At 47.5% G+C, this 899-nt stretch overlaps 1 protein-coding gene across 1 annotated transcript; it reads right to left on the reverse strand.

Moving 5' to 3' along the window:
- Window positions 1-899, reverse strand: LOC126699701 (putative gamma-glutamylcyclotransferase At3g02910). Its single transcript, XM_050397652.1, has one exon. The coding sequence runs from the start codon at window positions 657-659 to the stop codon at window positions 111-113; it is 549 nt and encodes a 182-aa protein (XP_050253609.1). The 5' UTR covers window positions 660-899; the 3' UTR covers window positions 1-110.

Raw genomic sequence — 899 nt, forward strand, 5'->3', positions numbered from 1 at the left:
TAGGTAATTGTAAACATTTTTTATTTTTGGGATTTGTTTTCTGGCAAAGATTGAGAGATTATAATCTAATCAAGTAACACTACAGCATAATTTTTATTCATGATATCATATCAATCTTGGGAATGAAGAAAGAGTTGAATGTGATCTAAGAAAGTAAGGTTGTGAGGCCTATCTTTCCGCTTCACATACCCTTTGGCTTCTTTCTCGGAATACACAGTCAACCCCTTCATCCCATTTCTCTTCCACATCTCCGCCGCGTAGCTCCTGTGCGCATAGTAAGCCTCCGCGCACGTTACCCCCTCGCCGCCGCACGATCCATCATCTCCGTCACCGTTATCTAGCTCCACCGTTATAGACAGCCTCTCGTAGTGTCCCCGAGTGGTGCCCTCCAACTCGTCCAACCTCGCCAAACCCGAAGCCGACACGGCGTACAGCTCGCCCATCACAGGCTGACCCGACCCGGCCATGTTGAGCAGGAACGGGACCCGGTACGGCCCGCAAACGAGCGGGTAGTTCTCTGCGGTGCGACAGGTGGAGACGAAGGTGGCGTCTCCGGTTCGGATGAGGTCCTGCATTAGGGTGTGGTTGGAGAAACCTCGTTTCAGCGTCCCGTACGTGAATACTAGGCTCTTCGTACCCTCTTCTTTTTCGGCCACCATGTTTGTTTTTTTACCTGGTAAAATTCAAAAACACGGCGGAGATTCTTTTTAGAGAGAAAGAGAGAGAGGGAATCAAGGAGATATGGTTTTCAGAGAACGGAGGAAACGAGGAGAGGCTTTTATTAAGGCTATGTTTAGATTGAGAGAATCTGAGGTTGGGATTTTGGTCAGACTTTGCTGATTTTGGAGTCCTATTTATGGTACTTCTGTCGTGCCTCTGCAATTTGTTTGTTTTATTTT

The sequence above is a fragment of the Quercus robur genome, chromosome 9, assembly GCF_932294415.1.
Source record: "Quercus robur chromosome 9, dhQueRobu3.1, whole genome shotgun sequence".
In the NCBI taxonomy this organism is placed as follows: Eukaryota; Viridiplantae; Streptophyta; class Magnoliopsida; order Fagales; family Fagaceae; genus Quercus; species Quercus robur.